This window comes from Carcharodon carcharias, assembly GCF_017639515.1.
Source record: "Carcharodon carcharias isolate sCarCar2 chromosome 29 unlocalized genomic scaffold, sCarCar2.pri SUPER_29_unloc_22, whole genome shotgun sequence".
NCBI lineage: Eukaryota > Metazoa > Chordata > Chondrichthyes > Lamniformes > Lamnidae > Carcharodon > Carcharodon carcharias.
The window spans coordinates 177431-199585 of NW_024470668.1; the positions used below are offsets into that span (position 1 = coordinate 177431).

A 22155-nucleotide genomic window follows, 5' to 3' on the forward strand; every position below is an offset into this window, starting at 1 on the left:
GTAAGAGGATAACTAGGGAAAGAGTAAGGCCCATTAAGGACCATATTGGTAATTTGTGTGTGGAGCCGGTAGACGTAGGTAGGGTTCTAAATGAACACTTTGTGTCAGTGTTCACAAGTGAGAGGGACAATGTGGGTATGGAAATCAGGCAGAAGGACTGTGATATAGTTAAAGACATTAGAATAGAAAGGGAGGAGGTTCTAAGTGGTCTGGCAGGCTTAAACGTAGATTAATCTCCAGGCCCAGATGAAATGTATCTCAGGCTGTTGAGTGAGGCAAGGGAGGAGATAGCAGGGGCACTGGCAATAATTTTCAATACCTCTCTGGCCAGAGGAGAGGTGCCAGAGGACTGGAGGACAGCCAATGTGGTACCATTATTCAAGAAGGGAGGAAGGGATAAACCAGGGAACTACAGGCCAGTCAGTCTAACCTCAGTGGTGGGGAAACTATTGGAAGCAATTCTGAGGGACAGAATTAATCTACACTTGGAGAGGCAGGGATTAATCAAGGACAGTCAGCATGGTTTTGTTAAGGGGAGGTCATGTCTGATCAGTTTGATTGAATTTTTTGAAGAGGTGACCAAGTTTGTAGATGAGGGCAATGTATTTGACATAGTCAACTTGGACTTCAGCAAGGCTTTTGATAAGGTCCCGCCTGGGAGACTGTAAACGCAAGTAAGAGCCCATGGGATCGAAGGCAATTTGGCAAATTGGATCCAGAATTGGCTGAGTGGCAGGAAGCAGAGGGTGATGGTCGAGGGGTGTTTTTGTGACTGGATGCCTGTGTCCAGTGGGGTTCCACAGGGATCAGTGTTGGGTCCCTTGCTGTTTGTGGTACATATAAACGGTTTAAACTTGAATGTAGGAGGGTTGATCAGTGAGTTCGCAGATGACATGAAAATTGGTGGGGTGGTAAATAGTGAGGAGGATAGCCTTAGATTACAGGAGGATATAGACGGGCTGGTCAGATGGGCTGATCAGTGCCAAATGGAATTTAACCTGGATAAGTGTGAGGTGATGCACTTGGGCAGGACAAACAGGACACGGGAATACACAATGAAGGGAAGGACCCTGGGAAGTAACAAGGATCAGAGGGACCTTGGTGTGCATGTCCACCGTTCTCTTAAGGGAGTAGATAAGGTGGTTAAGAAGGCATATGGAATACTTGCCTTTATTAGTCGAACATAGAATATAAAAGCAGGAAGGTTATGCTGGAACTGTATAAAACGCTGGTTAGGCCACAGCTAGAGTATTGCGTGCAGTTCCGGAACCCGCATTATAGGAAGGATGTGATTTCACTAGAGAGAGTGCAGAGGAGATTTACCAGGATGTTGCCTGGGCTGGAGAGTTTTAGTTATGAGGAGAGATTGGATAGACTGGGGTTAGTTAACCTGGAGCTGTGGAGATCCAGGGGGGAACATGATTGAGGTGTATAACATTATGAGGGACATAGATAAGGTAGACAGGAAGGAAGTTTTCCCCTTGGTGGAGGGATCAATAACCAGGGGGCATAGATTGAAGGTAAGGGGCAGGAGGTTTAAAGGGGATGTGAAAGAGAGTTTTTTCACCCAGAGGGTGGTGGAAATCTGGAACTCACTGCCTGAAAGGGTGGGAGAGGCAGAAACCCTCATAACATTTAAGAAGTATTTGGATGTGCACTTGCGATGCCATCGCATACAAGGCTTTGGGCCCAGTGCATTAATGGAATTAGAATAATTAGGTACTTGTTTGACCGATGCAGATTCGATGGGCCGAAGGGCCTTTATCCGTGCTGTAGACCCCTCTGACTCTATGGGCTGAATTTCCTACCTGTCGGGTGGGTGGGCCTGAGTATTTAAATGGGGCAGGATGATGTCGGGGGTTCCTCCTGATGTCATCCCGCATCATCATAGTGTCGCTGAGCAGGCCCCGCCCCCTGCTCACCAACGGGAAAATTCAGCCCGATGACTCCATGAAACAGGACTGTACGGTGTTTGAGGAGCGGGAATGGATCTGATTTATCCTTGGTTAGGCCTCACCGCTGAGCCTTTGTCTGTAATGACTCCATAGGACCCTGGTCCTGAACAGAAAGCTTGGAGATGAAGTCCCGTCCTTTCATTCAGGATACCCTCCATTGTGTTGTGTGGCACTAGCACCATGCTGGATGAGCAGGTTATTGTTGAGTCAATGCCTCTTACTGTCCATTACACCTTTATCACTTTGCTTATGATGAAAAGTAAATTGATAAGGTGGTGATTGGCCAGGTTGGATTTGTCCTGCTGGATTGGGCATACCCCTGGGCAGTTTTTCACATTGCAGGTTTAGCAGGCCCTCCCTTCGATGCGCTGTAAAGGATATTGTCCAAGAGCAGGCACAGTAGAGTGTCGAGAGCCACAGTCAAAATGTTGTCGGTGATCTCAAAGCCTTGTAAAGACTCTGCCAGCCAACAGCCTGAGATGGACACACATGTGGACAGTACTGACACCTGCCAATTGGCCTCTCATGTTCTTACCTTGACAGGCTGTCCCCACCATTTCCCACTGCCAAGTTGTTGAAGAATATCGGATCACAAAGATTCCAGTATGATGCCCTGCCTGTCTTTAGAAATGAATCCCCGGGAGATGCCTTGCTCATCCCAATAAGGTCAAGTTGAATCAGGAGATACTTCAATGATGCTTCCTCAGTTTCTGTAGTGCAGAATCTTTCACCATTCCCTCTTGCAGTGGCTGGCATTTGTGTTGTGCTAAATGGACTAGATCAATTGACAGACTTGCATTCTCCAACAGGTGTAATGTTGGAGCTCCTTTGAAACTGCCAATATTGTTGAAACGTTCTGCATATTTCAATGTTATGTCATGAACTGAGGTGAAAGGGTAGTATGTGAAACAGGGACAAACATAAATACATTGGCTTTTGGCCAGACCAGACAATCCTGGCAGTGGGTGGGGCCAGAAAATCCCACCCCTATGGGACATTTTCAGTTTATTTGATGTGCCCAGAGAGATCAATAAAGACAACAATCCACTATTTATTGGCAAGCCACATCAGGATATGTGTGAAAGGTGGAATATCGATCACCACTCCTCGTCTCGTCGTGTACATCATCGCCATTTCCTGGTTTGTCAGTCACCAAATGTATATGTTCCTGATGGGTCATTCTTATTGCTTGAAGGTTCCCCGTTGTGTAGGGTCTGTTTGGATCAGCGCACGGCTCTTTGTAGCTGCATCAGCGTTTGCTCTAATGCCCTGCCGCTGTCAATGGCCCTTTCTGCCACAGGCCTTGCAGGATTGGTGGAAAGCTGGGCATTTCCTTGGTGCCTGCAGAAGGCCACACCTTCCACATGTCTCACTAGGTTTGGATGTTCTAGTGAGTGTGTCAACAATTGATGTTGTACTGAGGACCTGTAAGCTTCGCTGACCTGCGAGGATCACTTCGTATTTATGCCCATCCTTGAGTAGCTCTTCAATGCTATAGGTTTTGGTCTTATCTAGCAGATCTTTCTAGAATGTTTCCATGGGAGTGGATGCGATCACCAACTCAACAACTCTGTCTGCAGACTCTGTGTTTGAAATCACAGTGAGTACCCTTTTCTCTACATCGGCTGATGAAATGGTCTATGGATTGTGTAGACTGATGAAATGACATAAACTCTAGTTGATGAATATGGACTTTAACCTGAATCTGAAGCTGTCTTTTAACCCTCGATTTTAACCCTCTCTGATGCTGTGTCTCTGTTGTGGTCTGACCAAAGCATCGAGGGTCGTCTCATGCCATGTAGCTCGATCTAAGGCTGTTCACCACGTCATACCTGTACTGAATCTTGCTGCCAGAATGTTTGGCCACCGCTGATCACCATGTTGTGTTTTTATGATGATAAAAAGGCACCAGCCACTGATACAGAATTGGGTAAATACATTGTGGGTTCATTTATTTAGAATAGGGACATGAGAACAGATATACAAGGATAGAAAGCTGGGAGACACCTGCAGCCAAACTGTGTGAGCTGTGTTCTGCTCACAGGCCAAAGTGAAACTTGGACTGGATGGTGTTATCATCCCAGCTGATCTTACTACTGGGCAAGTTAGATCCCAGGGTGGAACTCAGCTTGATAGGTCCTAACTTTTATTTTTTATTTAGGAATGTGGAGTGCGGCTACTGAACAGAGTCACAGGAGTCATCTGATGAACTTCTAACAAAAGAATAAAACATTTATTAAACGAGGAAAGTTAAACTATATTACATTACTCCTTCACCCAGATCTATACATTTACTGATTCATAAGTAGAACACAAGTTACAATAACTATCTTATACTCTCATGTTCACACTAAGTACACAGTCCATGTAAACCAATAGATGACCTGTGGTCAGGGACACCACATTCTGAAAGAAATTGACAGAACCCACTTGGAACAAATGCTATGGGTCTCTCCTCATCTGACCCCAGACGCTTGTTACACTGTGAGCCAACCAGTCTCACTGAACTGAGATATCCATATGAGGGTTTCCAATCTGTACTCTCCAAGAACTCACTTTGGAATCTTCTCCAACATGACACTTTCACTCAGACACCTTCCACAAGGGTCCACTTTCACTATTTCAAACTCTCCTTCCCATGTTGCTGCCCCCTGGATCGCCACGTGCATTCAGCCTTCCTTCCACGCCCTGTCTCTCCAATGCTCAGCCGTGTCAATGGCACACCAGGATTCACATGGCCTTAGTAATGAGTCACCAACCTGTGGTGTCTCCTAGGATCTTCTGGCTTCTCGCAAGCCTATTTTGCTTTAGGCCTGTGTCCTGCTGCTTTCTCCCTTTATGCTTGAAGCCTTCTTCTGCTCCTCACTCTTAACTTCACTTAACAGGGCCTTTTCCAGATTTGACTAGAAGGTTTTCTTGGGCCCTTTCTCCTGTTCCACTCGATTGTTTTGGCTCCTTCTTTACTTTGGGACTGACTATCTGTCCCGCTCCTTTGCTGCTTCTCCTGGCAACTCCTTTCAGCAGAACTGAAAGTACTTATCTGTTTTTCTCTGTCATGTGGTGCCTCCCTCTGAACCACTGTTGCCAGGCAAGAGCATAGTTTTTTACACCTTGTGTTTGTTTTGACTTCCCTTCAAGAGTCATAAAACCTCATTGGAATGCTGGCTTCTTTTAAACTCAACTTCCCCCTTTTCTCAACACTCAAATACAGAAATACAAACTAAACCTGAACTTAAAGATATACCTTAAAGATAAACCTTATGCCTAACACACACAAATACACATAGAACTTCCTTAAGCCAACCCCAGTTCCTAAAAATCACATGACACACTTCCCATCGAGTGATGTCATGCTGCTATCCCTGAAAGGCATATTACAACAGTGTTACCACTTAGCAGGTGATTCTGCCAGGCAGACCAAGTCCACAAGAGAAATCTGGTCACATGATCATTATGATTTTGCAATTTGTATTTATTATGAGATGTGTGCACTGAATTCAGAAGCAATAACTCCACGAAGACCTTTAGAGATTTAAAAGAAAAAATTAAAATATTTGACATCAAACCAAAAGATTTCAAGCACATACATAAGACTAAAATGACTGATATAATAAATCCTAAAATTCCTAATTAACCTGACTCCCAGTTACACTCCCTTTAAGGCAATGGACCAAAAATAGATGTTAGATTTAAAACAAACTCAGCAAGTTAACACAATGCCCTGGACAGTGGAATTTCAAATGGATTTTCCCCAACTTCAGTTCTGTAACTGGGAGCAGGTTTGTGAACAAACAGCGTCCTGAGGACCATGAACCAATGTAGAATGAACTTGTCCACTCCGGTGTCCAGGATTGTCTTCCATCCATTATGTAACCTTGGAGAGTTCCCTGTGTGTCCTGTAGATGGTCCACACTGCAGCCACTGTGCCCTAGTGATGGAGGGGGTGGATATCAAGTCTTGTGGATCTACAAACCATCCAGAGTTAAATATTGATATTTCTCTCCCCAGTTGGACTGTCACAAGAGTGGAAAGGTGACACTCCACGAGAGGTGACAGCGCAGGAAGGTTCATGTGTACAGATTCCATGTAATTACACTTACCCATCACATTTGTTAGAGAAAACACGTGTCGGAATCTGGAATATGAGAAGGGACAAATGGAATACATCATCTATAGCCTTTCACTCCAAGGATCACAATCGCGAGTTACCACGGTTCCACCATCGGACCCGGCTGTCTGGAGACCTGAAAGATGGCAACTGTTCCCTGATTATAAACAACATCAGATGGGGAGATGCAGGACAATATTTTTTCAGAATAGAATTTGACAGCAGCAATAGTTACAGCATCTATCCTGTAACCCGGCTTCACGTTTCTGGTAAGTGCTGTGTTATAATTACTCAACAATTCACATTCAACACTCAATGGGAAATAATAGTGTTTGATTTGCTTGTTTTTTGGCCGTGTTAACCAGTGTCACTATTTTTAATGATTTGTCTATTTCTGCTCCCAGATCCATGAGCTTATTGTGTGTGATTGAATCCACATCATAGCTGTAACGTAAACCGAGCTGAGGGGTGATGACACCTCCCCCCTGAGTGAAGTGTCTCCTCCCCACTACACCTTCCACCCCTCACACTGTCCGTGTAAACCCCCATCCCATCTCCAGCCTCTCTTTCCCCTCCAAAGTCCTTGAACGTGTTTCCATCTCCCGATTCCGGTCCCATCTTTCCCGGAACTCCATGTTTGAATCCCTCCAATCAGGTTCCCACCCCAGCCACTGTGCTGAAACAGCTCTTATCAAGGTCACAAATGGCATCCTGTGTGACTGTGACAAAGGTAAACTTTCCCTCCTCCTCCTTCTCGATCTGTCTGCAGCCTTTGACACGCTCGACCACACCATCCTCCTCCAACACCTCTCCACTGTCGTCCAGCTGGGTGGGACTGCTCTCCCCTGGCTCCATTCTTATCCATCTCATCGTAGCCAGAGAATCACTTGCAATGGCTTTGCAGCATCATCTGAACAGTGTTAGTTTTCACCTGTCCACTGAGGATCCCCAGCTCTACCTCACCACCACCTCCCTCGACTCCTCCACTGCTGCTAAATTATCAGGCTGCTTATCCGACATCCAGTACTGGATGGGCAGAAATTCCCTCCAATTAAATATTGGAAAGACTGAAGCCATTGTCTTCATTCCCCACTCCAAACTCTGTTCCCTCGCTACCAACTCCATTCCTCTCCCTGGCAGCTCTCTGAGATTGAAGCCAATCTGTTCACAGCTTTGTTGTCCCATTTGATCCTGAGATGAGCTTCCGGCCTCATATCTGCGCCCTCACTAACACCGTCTATTTCCACCTCCGTAACATCGCACGACTTCACCCTGTCTCAGCTCATCTGCTGCTGAAACCCTCATCCACGCCTTCATTACCTCCAGACTCGACTGTTCCAACACACGCTCCACACTCCATAAACTTGAGGCCATCCAAAACTGCTGACCAGGTCCTTACTCACACCAAGTCCCATTCCCTTATCACCCGCTCTGCTCGATGACTGAGTCTGGCTCCTGGTCAAGCAAAGTCTCAATGTCACAATTTTCGAATATTTTTCCTCCTCTCCTTTACAGTAAGCTTCACCTCTTCCTTCATCCACGGCAACCCTCCCTCTCTCAGGAGCCTCCTCCAGTCCCTACAACCCTCCCTATCTCTGCAATCTCCTCCAGACTCAATTCCCCTCCCTATCTCTGTAACCTCCTCCAGCCCCTAGTACCCTCCCTCTCTCTGTAAGCTCCTCCAGCCCCAAAAACTCCCCCATCTCAATAAACTCCTCCAGTCCCTACAAACTTCCCTACCTCTGAATCCTCCACCAGCCTCATCAACCCTCCCTACCTATGCAACCCGTCCAGCCCGTACAACTCTCCCCATCCCTGTAAACTCCTCCTACCCCGGAACACTCTCTGCCCCTGCAACCTGCTCCAGTCCCTGCACCCTCCCTATCTCTATGACCTCCTCGAGCCCCTACAACCCTCCCTATCTCTATAACCTCCTCCAACCCATACAACCCTCCCTATCTCTATAATCTCCTCCTGCCCCTACAACCCTCCCTATCTCTATAACCTCCTCCAACCCCTACAACCCTCCCTATCTCTATAACCTCCTCCAACCCCGACAACCCTCCGTGTCTCTATAAACTCCTCCAGCCCCAACAACCCTCAGAGATCTCTGCACTCCTCCAATTCCGGCCTCTTGAGCTTCCCCCGTTTCCCATCGCTCCACCATAGGCGGCCGTACCTTCAGCTGCCTGGGGCCCTGAGCTCTGGAATTAACTCCCTAAACCTCTCCCTCTATCTCAATCTCTCTCTCTCACTCTCTCTCTCTCACTCTCTCTCTCTCTGTCTCTCTCTCTCTCTCGCTATCCCTTTTATCTCTCTTTTAAAATTCTTCATGACACAACAACATAAGAAGGTAACAATGTAGGAACATAAGAAATAAGGACAGGAGCAGGCCATTCGGCCCCTCGAGCCTGCTCTCACTGATCTGGTTGTGGCCTTAACTCCATTTCCCTGCATGCCCCCAAACCCTTGACCCCCTTGTCGATCAAAAACCTGCCTCACTCAGCCTTGAGTCTATTCAATGGCCCAGCCTCCACTGCTCTCTGGGGAAGAGAATTCCACAGGGTAGCCCCCCTCTGAGAGAGGAAATTCCTCCTCATCTCAGTCTTAAATGGGAGAGCCCTCATTCCCAAACTGTGCTCCCTGCTTCTAGATTCCCCCACGAGGGGGAAACATCCTCCCAGCATCCACCCTGTCAAGCCCCCTCGGAATCGGATATGTTTCAATAAGGTCACCCCTCATTCTTCTAAACTCCAATGGATACAGGCCCAACCTGCTCAACATTTCCTCACAGGACGAACCCTTTAATCCCAGGAATCAGCCCAGTGAAGCTTCTCTGAACTGCCTCCATTGCAAGTCTATCCCTCCCTAAGTAAGGAGACCAGAACTGTACACACTGCTCCTGATACAATCTCCCCCTGTGCAGCAGTTGCAAGACTTCCCTCCTTTTATACTCCATCCCTTTGCAATAAAGGCCAACATTCCACTTGCCTTCCTCATTCCGTGGTGTTCCTGACTTTCTATGATTCATGTACAAGGACTCCCAGATACCTCTGTACTGCATTCTGCAGCCTGTCTCCATTTAAATAATATCCTGTTTTTCTATTCTTCATGCCAAAATAATTTGTTGCAGTTCTCCTCAGTATTGACCATCCCCCCAATTCAGCCTCATCAGTAAATTTTGAGTCTAGTGGATCCACAAACTATCCAGAGTTAAATATTGATATTTCCCTCCCCAGCTGAACCCTCACAAGAGTGGAAAGGTGACACTCCACGAGAGGTGACAGCACAGGAAGGTTCGTGTGTACAGATTCCATGTCATTACAGTTATCCATCGTGTCTGGAAAACCAACCACGAGGTGGAGTCTGGTTTAATAACGAGAAACAGATTCCCTGGACTCCCATAGCCTTTCACTCCAAGGATCACAGTCACGAGTTACCACGGTTCCACCATCGGACCCGGCTGTCTGGAGACCTGAAAGATGGCGACTGTTCCCTGATTATAAACAACATCAGACGAGAAGATGCAGGACCTTATTTTTTCAGAATAGAATTTGACAATGGTCCGAGCCATAACTATTACCCTGTAACCCAGCTTCACGTTTCTGGTAAGTGCTGTGTTATAATTACTCAACAATTCACATCCAACACTCAATGGGAAATAATAGTGTTTCATTTACTTGTTTTTTGGCCGTGTTAACCAGCTTCACTATTTTTAATGATTTGTCTATTTCTGCTCCCAGATCCATGAGCTTATTGTGTGTGATTGAATCCACATCATAGCTGTAACGTAAACCGAGCTGAGGGGTGATGACACCTCCCCCCTGAGTGAAGTGTCTCCTCCCCACTACACCTTCCACCCCTCACACTGTCCGTGTAAACCCCCTTCCCATCTCCAGCCTCTCTTTCCCCCTCCAAAGTCCTTCAATGCGTTTCCATCTCCTGAATCTGAATCTACTGAATGGGCAGAAATTCAGAAATATCAGGCTGCTTATCCGACATCCAGTACTGGATGGGCAGAAATTCCCTCCAATTAAATATTGGAAAGACTGAAGCCATTGTCTTCATTCCCCACTCCAAACTCTGTTCCCTCGCTACCAACTCCATTCCTCTCCCTGGCAGCTCTCTGAGATTGAAGCCAATCTGTTCACAGCTTTGTTGTCCCATTTGATCCTGAGATGAGCTTCCGGCCACATATCTGCGCCCTCACTAACACCGTCTATTTCCACCTCCGTAACATCGCACGACTTCACCCTGTCTCAGCTCATCTGCTGCTGAAACCCTCATCCACGCCTTCATTACCTCCAGACTCGACTGTTCCAACACACGCTCTACACTCCATAAACTTGAGGTCATTCAAAACTGCTGACCACGTCCTTACTCACACCAAGTCCCATTCCCTTATCACCCGCTCTGCTCGATGACCGAAACTGGCTCATTGTCAAGCAAAGACTCAATGTCCAAATTTTGATCTTTGTTTCCCACTATCCCTCTAATCTCCTCGTACTCCTCCAGTACCTACAACCCTCCTTGTCTCTGTAACCTCTTAAAGCCCCTACAACCCTCCCTATATCTGTTACCTCTTCAAGCTCCTACCGCTTCCCTATATCTGTAAATTCATCCTGCCCAACAAACCTACCAATCTCTGCAGCCTCCTCCAGCCACTACAAACCTCCCTATTTCTGTAACTTCCTCCTGCCCCTAAAAGCTTCCTTATCTCTGCAGGCTGCTCCAGGCCCTACAACCCTCCCTACCTCTGCAAACACCTCCAGACCCTACACTCTCCCAATCTCTCTTAACTTTTCCAGCGCCTTCAACCCTCCCTATCTCTGTAACCTCCTCCAGCCCCTACAACCCTCTGATGTCTCTGCGATCCTCCAATTGCAGCCTCTTGACCATCGCCTGATCCCATCACTCCAACATCGGCGGCCATGCCTTCAGCTGCCTGGGGCTCGAGCTCTATAATACCCTCCCTCAACCCCTCTCCATCCCTCTCTCTCACTCTCTCTATCTCTCTCTCTCTCTCACTATCCATTTCATCCCTCTTTTAAGATTCTCCATAACACCGACCTCTTCTGGTCAGCTGTTGCTAGTATCTCCACATGTGTCTGGGTGACATACTTTGTTTTATGACGCTCCTGTGTAGCACCTTGGGGTGATTTGTCATGTTAAAGTTGTTGTGTAAATATAAGTTGTTGCCCTTTGACCCTCGACCCCAGCTCGAGTCTTATTTTTGAGGGAATGTACAACCTCCTTAGATTTCTGACTATTGATTATTTTTGATTATTTTTATTGAGCCAATGCCAAGCCCCGATACCGAGCGAGAGCCTCCTCATTTGCTGAGTTTAAGGTGATGAGTCAGCCCCTTAGTCCGTAGAGGGGACTCTCCTCGGTAATGTGCAGCCTTGTTTGTGTCTCTCCACAAGCGCATGAGGGGTTTGTACAGAGGCTGCAGCGCTGGAGGGGGTCTGCACAGGGGTCCTGGCCTGTCCTGAGCTGGTTTTAGCAAGGACCACTCTGGCCTTGGCAGCTGAAAGCCAGCCATTGGACAGAGGGGGCCTGTCACAAGGAGCCTGTTAGTCACTCCCCCCCGTGTCTCCTGTGCTCGGATCCAGACCATGTTGGCTGGTGGATCTGGCTCAGGAAGGGTCCTCCCCATGGGACCCCCAGATGGAAGGTGGGTCGAGCGGGTCATTCACTTGCATGTTTATTCTGCAGCTTTAATATTTTAAGATGGTAAGAATGCAGGAACATAAGAAATAGGGACAGGAGCAGGCCATTCGGCCCCTCGAGCCAGCTCTCACTGATCTGGTTGTGGCCTTAACTCCATTTTCCTGCCTGTCTCCCAAACTATCAGGATCGTTAAAACAACTCAGTTCTGATATCATCCTTGTAAAAGTGCTTTCTCTTGTGGGACTGTGATTTCTAATTGAACTGATGCTTCACGTTATATTTCTCTAAAAGGATCCATTCTCTGTCTGTTAGATTTCACAGATAAACCCACGATATTCCCTGCTGAAATTATTGCAGGAAAGCGTGTGGATGTAAGCTGCACCTTCAACACAACGTGCAATGGAACAGCAGCACCTGTCTTAACCTGGGACACGCCCACTGACGTACCTGGATCAGTTTCAAACACTGTAACTCAGCATGGTGTCACTCTGACCTATACTTCTGTTCTGACCCTGATCCCATCACTCAAACACCACGGACACACTCTTAGCTGCAGAGTGAGATATCCATCTGTTTCATCGGAGCGGTCCCTCGTACTAACTATGCAAGGTCAGTTGCGATATGCTTCATTCTACATCAGCACTCCCTCAGCGCTGACCCTCTGACAGTGCAGCCTGTTCTCAGTATCCACATTCTCAGGCCTCTCATTGAGCTTCACAGTCGATAGAAGTTAACTGATCTTTATTTTATTATTGCTGAATGAAGAGACAAGCTGTCTTAGCTTTACATCTCACACGCATTATTTTCCATGGCAACACCTCCACCAATCAGAGACCACTTGCCAACCAATCAGCACTCTCTTCCCATTAAGTCTAAGTTGTTGTTCACTTTCTGTTTGTAAACCTGCAATCTGTCTTGTTGAGTCCTGCCCTAACATCTGAATATCACAATGAACAGAACAAGTTCCAACAATGAGCTGTGGTTGGTGATTGCTCACGTTACATCCAGGGACAGTGGAGACTATCAGTGTGTGCCAGAGAATGAACATGGAGCAGTGGAGGGGTTCATAACCATCACTGTCGAATGTGAGTGTACACAGACTTCAACATCTCTCTCTGATTCAAACACTACACAAACACACATAAATATACAGACCTAAATAGACACCCGCAGACACACAATCCCACATCTATGAGCACACACAAGGACACACTCACAAACAAACACACTAACACATTCTCCCCCGTGGGTGACCTGACCTCCCTCAGTGCTGCACCGGAGAGTTGACTTAGATTCTGGGATTTGTGTTCCCAATCATATTTCTGGAAGAACATGAAAATTGCAAAGTCTATTAGACACTCAGATGCACAAAGATACTCACAGATACTGTCTGCCTCTCCAACTCTCTCTCTCCCTTGAAGAATCTTCCTCAAACCAAACCCTTTGACCAGTCACCTGATCCAACTCCTCCTTTTGTGATTCTGTGTGAAATTTTGTTTGAGAATCTGACAGTAAGAGAGAGATGGAGAGGTTTAGGAAGGGAATTCCTGTTGGTGAAAAGCTTACATCATGTTCTCACCTTTCCAGTGCCCTTATGTCACATGATGTCCAATGTCCTTGTTCATAATGGGGATTGCTTATGTAAACATCACGCTGTAGTTACACTCTCCCACCAGTGGTGGCACGGTCGCACTTAACCCTTGCATCGCCCAGCTTTTCAAGCAATTTCACTACCCAATTTGCTACTACTCACCTCGACCAATCCCTGTGGGAGCGAGTTCCACATTCTCCCCTCTCTCTGGGTAAAGATTGGAACTGTTTATTAAGCGGGGCGTCTAAGTCCGTGGGGGATTCCATCTCGATCCTGCCCGATTCGCACACACGTCCGAGATGGATTTCTATCCTGCACTAAACGTTTCCAGAATTTTCTACAGCACAATCCTGTACACAGCGATGGAGAGAAACATTGGACAGGGAGTCAAACAGCAAAATGATCCATTCTCACCAATGTTCCACACTAAGGGGAAAGTTCAGATTGTCCACTCTTAGAGTGCTTACAATGAAAACATTCATTCCACATTGAATCCCAGTGGATGGGTCAATATTACAGCAAATGTTGCAGTGAAATGAAGCTTGATTGTTCAGCCAGAGTGAGAGCTTGAAAGCGGAGAGTCAGTGATGATTTCTTTCTGTGTGTTCTCTAGACAGTGGAGGAGAGATTCTGCACGTGATCCAGATCCTGGGAATACGAGCTGTGATATTCTTTGTAGCTGTGGTTATCACTATTGCTGGAGTCTGTGTCTGGGAGGGACAAACAGTGAAAGGAAGTCGACAGACTGTTTAAAGCTTTGTACAGCAACAATCTGGTCAGTCAGTGCGGACAAATAACGTGTGATATTGGGTTAAGTTATAATGAAACTGGTCAGTGTCCTGGTTACAATCACCTCCATATCATCGAGTCATTCCGGCACAGGAGGAGCCCATTCAGCCCATCGAGTCCATGCTGTCTCTCTGTAGAGCAATCCAGTCAGTCCCATTCCCCCGCTCTATCCCCGTATCCCTGTGAGATTATTTCCAAGTGTCCGTCCAATTTCCTTTTGAAATCGTTCATCGTCTCCGCTTCCACCATCCTCGTAGGCAGCAAGTTCCAGCTCATTACCACTCGCTGTGTAAAAAAGTTCCTCCTCACATCCCCCCCCCGTCCAAAACCTTCAATCTGTGTCCCCCAGTCCTTGTACCATCAGCTAATGGCAACAGCTTTGCTTTGTCTACCTTATCTAAACCCGTCATCATCTTGTACACCTCGATCAGATCCCTTCTCAATCTCCTTTGCTCCAAGGAGAACAACCCCAGCTTCTCCAACCCAACCTTGTAGCTTAAATCCCTCATCCCTGGACCCATTCTGCTCAATCTCCTCCCCACCCTCTCAAGGACCCTCACTTCCTTCCCAAAGTGAGGAGAACAGAACTGGACACAATACTCTAGTTGTGACCTAAGCAGAGCTTTATAAATGTTCAGCGTAACCTCCCTGTGTCTGTACTCAATCCCTCGATTTATGAAAAGCTTATTCTTTCCATTAGCACAAACAGCAATTTCCAAGCGGACTCCCATCAGCAGACAGAGTGCAATGAAACATCGGCATGCCTGCTTCTTAATGTACGGAGAGAAACCTGGAACGAGAGATTCTCCTTCTTCTCCTCAGCAAGCTGAAACTTTTCCTTATACCTGGTGCTCCCTAGTCCTGCTGTGTGGACACATCATAACCACGGCATTGTCTGGCTGTGTGCAGCCAACATGGTCGAATAGGAATGAACAGAAATGTGACGTTGCTAAACTCTGTTCTCTGATTGGAATGTGCTTTCTGAATGCTGCACCTTTTTCATGCTGCGATAGATTGTAAGAAGCATTTGGGTTATGAATAAAATTACATTGATTAACACAAGTGATTAAAATGCTCAGCCTGTTCTGTAGATATTTATAGATTAAAATTCTTATTTTGCTGCAAAATTCTAGGCTCAAACACACTACTTCATGTTGTCACATTTTCCAATCAGATGAATTCCTGTGCCCAGCTTTATAACAGAAATTTCCAATGTAAACATGTCACATTGTACTTGCACACACTTGCCAGTGGTTGGTGTGATATGAAGGCTGCCTTGCTGCTCAGAAACAGTGAGAAATATTCCTGTTGTGTGCATGTACTTCATGTTTGCATGAAACACAGGCATCAGATGCAATTTTGTGCAATTTGTACAATGTTCTTCAGACAGCGCAGCACTCCCTCAGTTCAGAAACTCTGACAGTGCAGCACTCCCTCAGTTCAGACCCTCCGACAGTGCAGCACTCCCTCAGTACTGACCCTCCGACAGTGCAGCACTACCTCAGTTCAGACACTGTGACAGGATAGCACTCCCTCAGTACTGTCCCTCCAATAGTGCAACACTTCCACACTACTGACCCTCTGAGAGTGCAGCACTCCCTCAGCACGGAGTGTTGACCTACATTATGGGACTGAAATCCCTGGAGTGAGACTCAGACCTGTGATTTAGGTAGGGTTGTGGGGGCTGGAGGAGGTTACAGAGGTAGGGAGTGTTGTAGAGGCTGTAGGAGGTTACAGAGTTAGGGAGGGTTGTGGAGGCTGTAGGAGGTTACAGACATAGGGAGGGTTGTAAGGGCTGGAGGTGGTTACAGAGATAAGGAGAGTTGTAGAGGCTGTAGGAGGTTACAGAGATAGGGGGGGTTGTAGGGTCTGGAGGAGGTTACATAGATAGGGAGGGTTGTAGGGTCTGGAGCAGGTTACAGAGATAGGGAGGGTTGTTGGGGCTGGAGGAGGTTACAGAGTTAGGGAGGCTTGTAGAGACTGTAGGAGGTTACCAAAATAGAGACTGTTGTAGGGGCCACAGTAGGTTACAGAGATAGGAAGAGTTATAGTGTGGAGAGTAGGTTTTAGAGTTCAGGAGGATTGTAGGGGCTGGAGGAGGTTACAGTGATTGTGAGAGTTGTGGGACCTGGAGGAGGTTACAGAGATAGGGAGGGTTGTAGGGTCTGGAGGAGGTTACATAGATAGGGAGGGTTGTAGGGTCTGGAGCAGGTTACAGAGATAGGGAGGGTTGTAGGGTCTGGAGGAGGTTACAGTTATGGTGAGGGTTGTGGGGCCTGGGGGAGGTTACAGAGATAGGGAGTGTTGTAGGGACTGAAGGAGGTTACAGAGATAGGGAGGGTTGTAGGGACTGAAGGAGGTTACAGAGATAGGGAGGGTTGTAGGGTCTGGAGGAGGTTACAGAGATAGGGAGGGTTGTAGGGACTGAAGGAGGTTACAGAGATAGGGAGGGTTGTAGGGTCTGGAGGAGGTTACAGTGATAGGGAGCGTAAAAGGGGCTGGAGGAGGTTACAGAGATAGGGAGGGTTGTCGGGGCTGGAGAAGGTTACAGAGAAAGGGAGGGTTGTAGGGGCTGGAGGAGGTTAGGGAGATAGGGATGGTTGTAGGGGCTGGAGGATGTTACAGAGATAGGGAGGGTTGTAAGGGCTGGAGGATGTTACAGAGATAGGGAGTTTTGTACGGGCTAGAGGAGGTTACAGAGATAGGGAGGGTTGTAGGGGCTGTAGGAGGTTACAGAGATAGGGAGGGTTGATGGGGCTGGAGGAGGTTACAAAGATAGGGAGTGTTATGGGGGCTGGAGGAGGTTACAGAGATAGGGAGGGTTGTAGGGGCTGGAGGAGGTTACAGAGATAGGGAGGGTTGTAAGGCCTGGTGGAGGTTACAGAGATAGGGAGGGTTGTAGGGGCTGGAGGAGATAACAGAGAGAGGGAGGGTTGTAGGGGCTGGAGGAGGTTACAGAGATAGGGAGGGTTGTAGGGGCTGGAGGAGGTTACAGAGAGAGGGAGGGTTGTAGGGGCTGGAGGAGGTTACAGAGATAGGGAGGGTTGTAGGGGCTGGAGGAGGTTACAGAGAGAGGGAGGGTTGTAGGGGCTGGAGGAGGTTACAGAGATAGGGAGGGTTGTAGGGGCTGGAGGAGGTTACAGAGATAGGGAGGGTTGTAAGGCCTGGTGGAGGTTACAGAGATAGGGAGTGGCTGAGGAGGGATTGAAAACAAGAATGAGAATTTCAGGGGAAATGACAGAAGGAAATTATGTTAAGTTCATAGAGGGCGACAATATGAAAGGCACAAACATAATAATATCAAACTGCGGAAGAGACCAGTCTATCTGGGTGGTAGACGTAGAGTCATGTGCAAGAAACACCTCACCCAGAGGGACATCTCTTAGCTTACCTTCGACAAGGAGAAGAAGTGACTCAGCTGCAGAGAGAGCAGCAAAGTCAGAGTGAACAAGACAAGTCGCAATTTCATCTGGGAGCTTCCCATCTCTGCCTGTCTCTTCTGATCTTCTGGCTCTGCTTTGATGCTTTGGTTTGTAACTAGAGGAGTTACTGTTCTTTATACCTGAAACACTTGAAGAGGACAGCCGGGGGTGGGTATCTGTGTGGTATCACACCCATTTCTGGATATTGCAGTGTCGATGTTCCCTGTCCCACTGGCCTGGGACCAGCAGTAAGGTCACTGGGATATTGACTGTCTGGCACCGAGAACTATCAGTCCCTCCACAACGCCCTTCACCTTGTGCAAATATGTGTTCATATTGACGCAACACAACATAGCAAAAACATAGGGGCTGGTTCTTATGTCGGCAAATCAGGTGAAGCGCAGGCCCCCTAACCCCTTCCTCCTCTCATTGCTCCTCCTTCCTGACAGACACTTACTATTTGTCCTCCTGACGCGTGATTGGAGCCGCTGGGACAGACAATTAGCTTCACTTCTGCCCGACAGGGAGAAACGCCCGTGTCCCCTCTCCCCTTTCATCCGTCCTTTTCCCGAAAACCCTTCACCTGATTCCTTCATCCGCCTGTCCCTCGCTTGTCACTGGATTCAGTTTGTGCCGTTAACCAGCTCTGCCCATCTGTCCCTCTGTATCATCCACACCTTTTGAAATTGTTCCCCCCACTCCAACCTCCACAGTATTTTGCCTTTGTAAGTTGCAGCAGGGCTCTGGGGTGCTGGATGGACGGTTCAATACCCTTTGCCGGTTGTTTCAGTAGGAAGATAATTCAGTGTTGGGGTTCCCAGCTTATGAAAATTGTGTGCGTTGCTTTTATTTTGGACAAGGGGACTCGAGGGGGAACTGATTTACGCTGAGGTTTAGGGGTTAACAGCCATGTCATGTGTTGATCGGTCAGTGTTTACCATGTGGAGACTGTCTGTCACCAGCTTTGTTAATGGTTTATCCAGGAACATTGAAGGGCATGAACGTTCTTGCTTTGTATGGAACAAGTCACCAGCTGGGTTCAGACATCGACTCAGACTCACATCAACATAAACTGGCTTCTGACAGGTAAGTTTCTATTCCATGAGGGCAGGAGGAGGCCATTTGGCCCCTCGAGCCTGCTCCAACATTCAATGAGCTCATGGCTGATCTGCAAACTAGCCCCATATGCCTTTGTCCCATCTCCTTTAACACCGTTGGATGCCAAAAATCTATCAATCTCACAGGTTTAAAATGAACAACTTGATCGTGCATCAGTTTCCGTTTGGGGAAGAGAGTTCCAAATTTCTCCCACCCTTTGTTCTTCCTAATTTCACTCCTGAAAGGTCGGCCTCTCCTTTTTAGGCTCTGTCCCCGTGTCCCAGACTCCCCCCAACCAGGGGAAATGGTTTCTCTTTATCGACCCCAATCTGTTCACCTTTATATCATGCAAACTTTCATCAAATCTTCTGCTTAACATTCCAATTTCCAGGGAATACAAGCCGAGTTTGTGTTTAATCTCTCCTTGTAATTTAACCCTTGGAGTCCCGGTCTCATTCTGGTAAATTGACACTGCTCTCCCTCCGAGGTCAATATATCCTTCCTAAGGTGTGGGGCCCAGAATGTCTCACAGTGACTCCAGGTGTGGTCTAGCCAGGGCTTTATGTAGACTGAAGCATGACCTCTACCCCCTTATATTCTAATCCATGAGATAGAAAGGGCAGAGTTCCAGAATTGTTGTGTTTATTCGACAACAGAATAACAGAGGAAGGTTTCCTCTCTGCCCTCTTCAGCCCCACTGGGAAGGTCAGGATGAGAAGGTTGGGCAGGGTCCCCTGTACTGGACACTCGCTGAATCTTCCAACCATAGTTCTGGGCTGGATTTCAAAACACATAGACAAGGATTCAGTGTTCTATCACATTCTGCCTTTCTCTCTTTTCCTCTCGTTCTCTTTCTCTACCATCCTCTCTCTCTATCTATCTATCTTTCTCCTTATTCTCTCCTCCTTCATCTCTATCACTTTCTTTCTACTTCTTTGTATGTCTCTCTCTGCCTCTCTCTCTCACTCTTTCTTTCCTTGTCCTTATCTCTTTCAGTGTCTCTCTCTGTCTCTCTCTCTCATTCTTTCTTTCCTTGTCCTTATCTCTTTCAGTGACTCCCTCTTTCTCTCTCTCTCTCTCTCTCTAAATGTATCCCTCTCTAACAGTTTGGCCCAGTACTCTTATTTCCCTGTTTTACTAGTGTTTCATTTGAAGGTATACAAGACCAGATCAGACCAGAATTTTTATTTTCCAGTGTTTACTGTGTTTTTTTCATTCTGGGTCTCTCTCGACTCTGTCTGCCCCTCTCTGTCCTTTTATTTCATTCTTTCATGTGATGTGGACATCGCTGCCTAGGCCAGCATTTATTGCCCAACCCTAATTGCCCTTGTTCAGAGGCCACTTTTTAAAAGCCAACCACATTGCTGTGGGTCTGGAGTCACATGTAGGCCAGAGCAGGTAAGGACAGCAGATTTCCCTCCCTAAAGGGCATTTGTGACCCAAATACAAGAATCAGCAATGGTTTCCTGGTCATCATCGGACTTTTAATTCCAGGTTTTTATTGAATTCAAATTCCACCAACTGCTGTGGTGGGATTGTAACCAGGGTCCCAGGAGCATTACGCTGGGTCTCTGGATTACTGGTCCAGTGAAAAGACCATCAGGCCCCCACCTCCCCACTCTTCTCTTCCTCCATCTTTCACACTTGTTCTCTCTCTCTCTCAATGTCCTTCTCTCTTCCACCTCTCTCAGTCTCTCTCTGTCTCTCAATTTCTCTATCACTCTCTCTCTCCCTGTCGTTCTCTCTCTGACTGTCTCCCTCCCTATATCTGTAACCTCCTCTCTCTGTCCCTTTCCTCCAGCCCCTACAACCCTCCGTTAGGCAGCCTCCACCAGCCCCTACAATCCTCCCCATCTCTGTAACCACCTCCAACCCCTACAACCCTCCCTACCTCTGTGACCTCCACCAGCCTTGACAATCCTCCCCACCTCTGTAACCTCCTCCAACCCCCACAACCCTCCCTATCTCTGTAACAACCTCCAGCCCCACAACACCCTTATACCTGTAACCTTCTCTAGCCACTGTAACCCTCCCTATCTCTCAAGCCTCCACCAGCCTTGGCAATCCTGCCCATCTCTGTAACCTCCTCCAACCCCCAGAACCCTCCCTATTTCTGTAATCTCTTCCAGTCCCTACAACCCTCCCTATCTCTACAACCTGCTCCACCCCCTGCAAACCTCCCTATCTCTGTGTCCTCCTCCAGCCCCTACAACCCTCCCTATTTCTGTAACCTCCTCCAGCCCCTACAACCCTCCCTTTCTCGGTGTCCTCCTCCAGCCCCTACAACCCTCCCTATTTCTGTAACCTTTTCCAGCCCCTACAACCCTCCCTATCTCTGTCACAGCTTCCAGCGCCTACAACCCTCCCTATACCTGTAACCTCCTCCAGCCCCTGCAACCCTCACTATCTCTGTGTCCTCCTCCAGCCCCTGTAACCCTCCCTATCTCTTGAAGGGTTCTCAAAATTCCCACATTTTCCATATCATCAACAAGGATATCACTTTTGGACCTTTAAACTGCTGAGTTAAGTGTAAAACCCTGCAGACAGGAGGCTGGGCCCATGAAGACCTGGGGCTGCACATGTCCGGGCTTATTGAGAGCAGTGTGGAATGTTTGGCCTGAAACCAGACAACGAGAGGAGACAGAATACGCATTCTTCCCTTTAATACAATCAACCCAGAGAAAGTCTTCACTTCACATGGAACTGAAGCCCATCAAAATCAAGTTGTCTGCTACACTTTGTGACAAGCCCCGAATAAGTCCAAGGTCTAAAACCCAGGGACTGGGGGCGATTCAGACGGCTCAGAATTCGCAGGTGAAGCTGACACACACCACCACACACTACAAGGGGCTGAATGTCCTCTTCCTGTTCCTGTGTAACAGGCTCAAGGGGGCTGAATGGGCCTCCTCCTGTTTCTGTGTAACAGACTCGAGGGGGCTGAATGGGCCTCCTCCAGTTCCAGTGTAACAGGCTCAATGGGGCTGAATGGCCTCCTCCTGTTCCGGTGTAACAGGCTAATTGGGGCTGCATGGGTCTCTTCCTGTTGCTGTGTAACAAGCTCGAGGGGACTGAAAGGGCCTCCTCCTGTTCCTGTGTAAAAGGCTCAGTGGGGCTGAATGGCCTCTTCCTATTCCTGTGTAACAGGCTCGAGGGGCTGAAAGGGCCTCCTCCTGTTCCTGTGTAACAGGGTCAATGGGGCTGAATGGGCCTCCTCCTGTTCGTGCGTAACAGGCTTGAGGGGGCTGAATGGGCCTCCTCCTGTTCCTGTGTAACAGTCTCGAGGGGGCTGAATGGCCTCCTCCTTTCACTGTGTAACAGGCTTGAGGGGGCTGAATGGCCTCCTCCTGTTCCTGTGTAACAGGCTCGAGGGGGCTGAATGGCATCCTCTTGTTCCTGTGTAACAGGCTCGAGGGGGCTGAATGGCCTCCTCCTTTCCCTGTGTAGCAGGCTCAAGGGGGCTGAATGGCCTCCTTCTGAACTGTAAAATTGTTGTGATACTGTAACTGCCTCTTTGGTTTC

The 22155-nt window shown here is 47.7% G+C and overlaps 1 protein-coding gene across 1 annotated transcript; it reads left to right on the forward strand.

Moving 5' to 3' along the window:
* The first annotated feature begins 1869 nt into the window (after positions 1-1869).
* On the forward strand, positions 1870-15178 carry LOC121274064 (sialic acid-binding Ig-like lectin 12). Its single transcript, XM_041181202.1, has 6 exons — positions 1870-1963; positions 5964-6332; positions 9303-9671; positions 12049-12345; positions 13941-14102; positions 14817-15178. The coding sequence occupies exons 1-5, from the start codon at positions 1870-1872 to the stop codon at positions 14078-14080; spliced, it is 1269 nt and encodes a 422-aa protein (XP_041037136.1). The 3' UTR covers positions 14081-14102; positions 14817-15178.
* The last annotated feature ends 6977 nt before the right edge of the window (positions 15179-22155 follow it).